Below are 1,175 nucleotides of genomic sequence, written 5' to 3'. Positions count from 1 at the left end.
GGGGGAGAAGAAAGAAGCCAGGGCACGTTGTGAGATCATGACAAAAATGGGGAAAAGGAAGACGGAATGAAGAACGACAGAAGAAATGTCGAGAGGAGAAAAAAAACGGGAGGTGGGGTTGGTTTTTTGGGGGAGAAAGGGAGGGAATGTACAAAAACAAGTCAGAACAAGTGTACAAAGAGAACAATAAAGAGATGGAACGGCTTTGGGAGGAAGAGGAGAAGAGGGGGGGGGGGGGGGGGCGACGACGGAGAGAAAGGGGGACGAGGAGAAGAGACAATGGCAAGGAAGACAAGAAGACCAAGACTCAAGATGACACTGAAAAGACCAGAATAGTTTGTTTACAAATTCATGTTAAAACCATTATCATCATATTCTTAACCACTATTTTTAACAATTAACGTAGTAATAGGTAAAACATTTTATTTTATTTTTTGGTGTTTGTTGGCTGTTTTAATCAATTAATTCATAAAATTGTTCTTTAGTCCACGTATCGTTTGTTGTAAACCATAATCAACCTAATTTGCAACTAAAACGACTACGCATTTTGTTACAATGTCATCAATGTCAGTCAGTTCCTCGCCAACATCGCCCCGCTCTCTTTCCTGCAGAAATACCCACTTACGAAGAAGAATGCAACAGTCGATGCAAATACAACCTTATCTGTGTCGGGGAACCGATGACCTGCCAGTGTGACCAAGGGTTCCAGTTCGATTCCGAGGCTCCTGGCTGCGTGCCATGTAAGTACACGTATACATTAGGTGGCAAAACGTTTTACTTCTTTATCTTAGAAGCATGTCTGTGTCGGAGCCAATACCCTCCCTGACAACCCCTCAGACAAAAAAAAACGTTTGATTTTTTCCCCCAGTGTTATGTTCTTTGAAAAAAATGTTTTCCGGCGCTCGCAATGTGGAATATCAACGCTCGTAAAAACTAAACTATTATTTTTTTATTTTTTTTGCCTCAGCCAATCATATCAAAATGATGCCAAGGGATTAGTAAAGTGCTGTGCACATAAACGTAAAGTGTTAGCCATAATCAACACAATATTCTGATAAGGTTGTTGGTTTATGGATTGTAGACTGTACATGGTTACTATTTATTGTTACATTTCACTTCCTCCAAAAAGACTGTAAAACACGGGCGTGTCGTATGTGATTCTGCGGTTAGGCCCC

The 1,175-nt window shown here is 40.9% G+C and overlaps 1 protein-coding gene across 1 annotated transcript in view; it reads left to right on the top strand.

Moving 5' to 3' along the window:
- Positions 1–1,175, top strand: part of LOC101846899 (collagen alpha-6(VI) chain) — a gene marked incomplete in the record, with an annotated part of 54,235 nt that overhangs the window by 33,495 nt on the left and 19,565 nt on the right. Inside the window, 1 exon segment of the mRNA XM_035971272.1 lies at positions 612–740. Within this exon segment, the coding sequence (XP_035827165.1) occupies positions 612–740 (129 nt within the window).

This window comes from Aplysia californica, unplaced genomic scaffold (genome assembly GCF_000002075.1).
Source record: "Aplysia californica isolate F4 #8 unplaced genomic scaffold, AplCal3.0 scaffold00408, whole genome shotgun sequence".
Classification (NCBI taxonomy): Eukaryota; Metazoa; Mollusca; class Gastropoda; order Aplysiida; family Aplysiidae; genus Aplysia; species Aplysia californica.
Note: the sequence above shows the minus strand (reverse complement) of the source record. Positions and strands in the feature narration are given on the sequence as shown.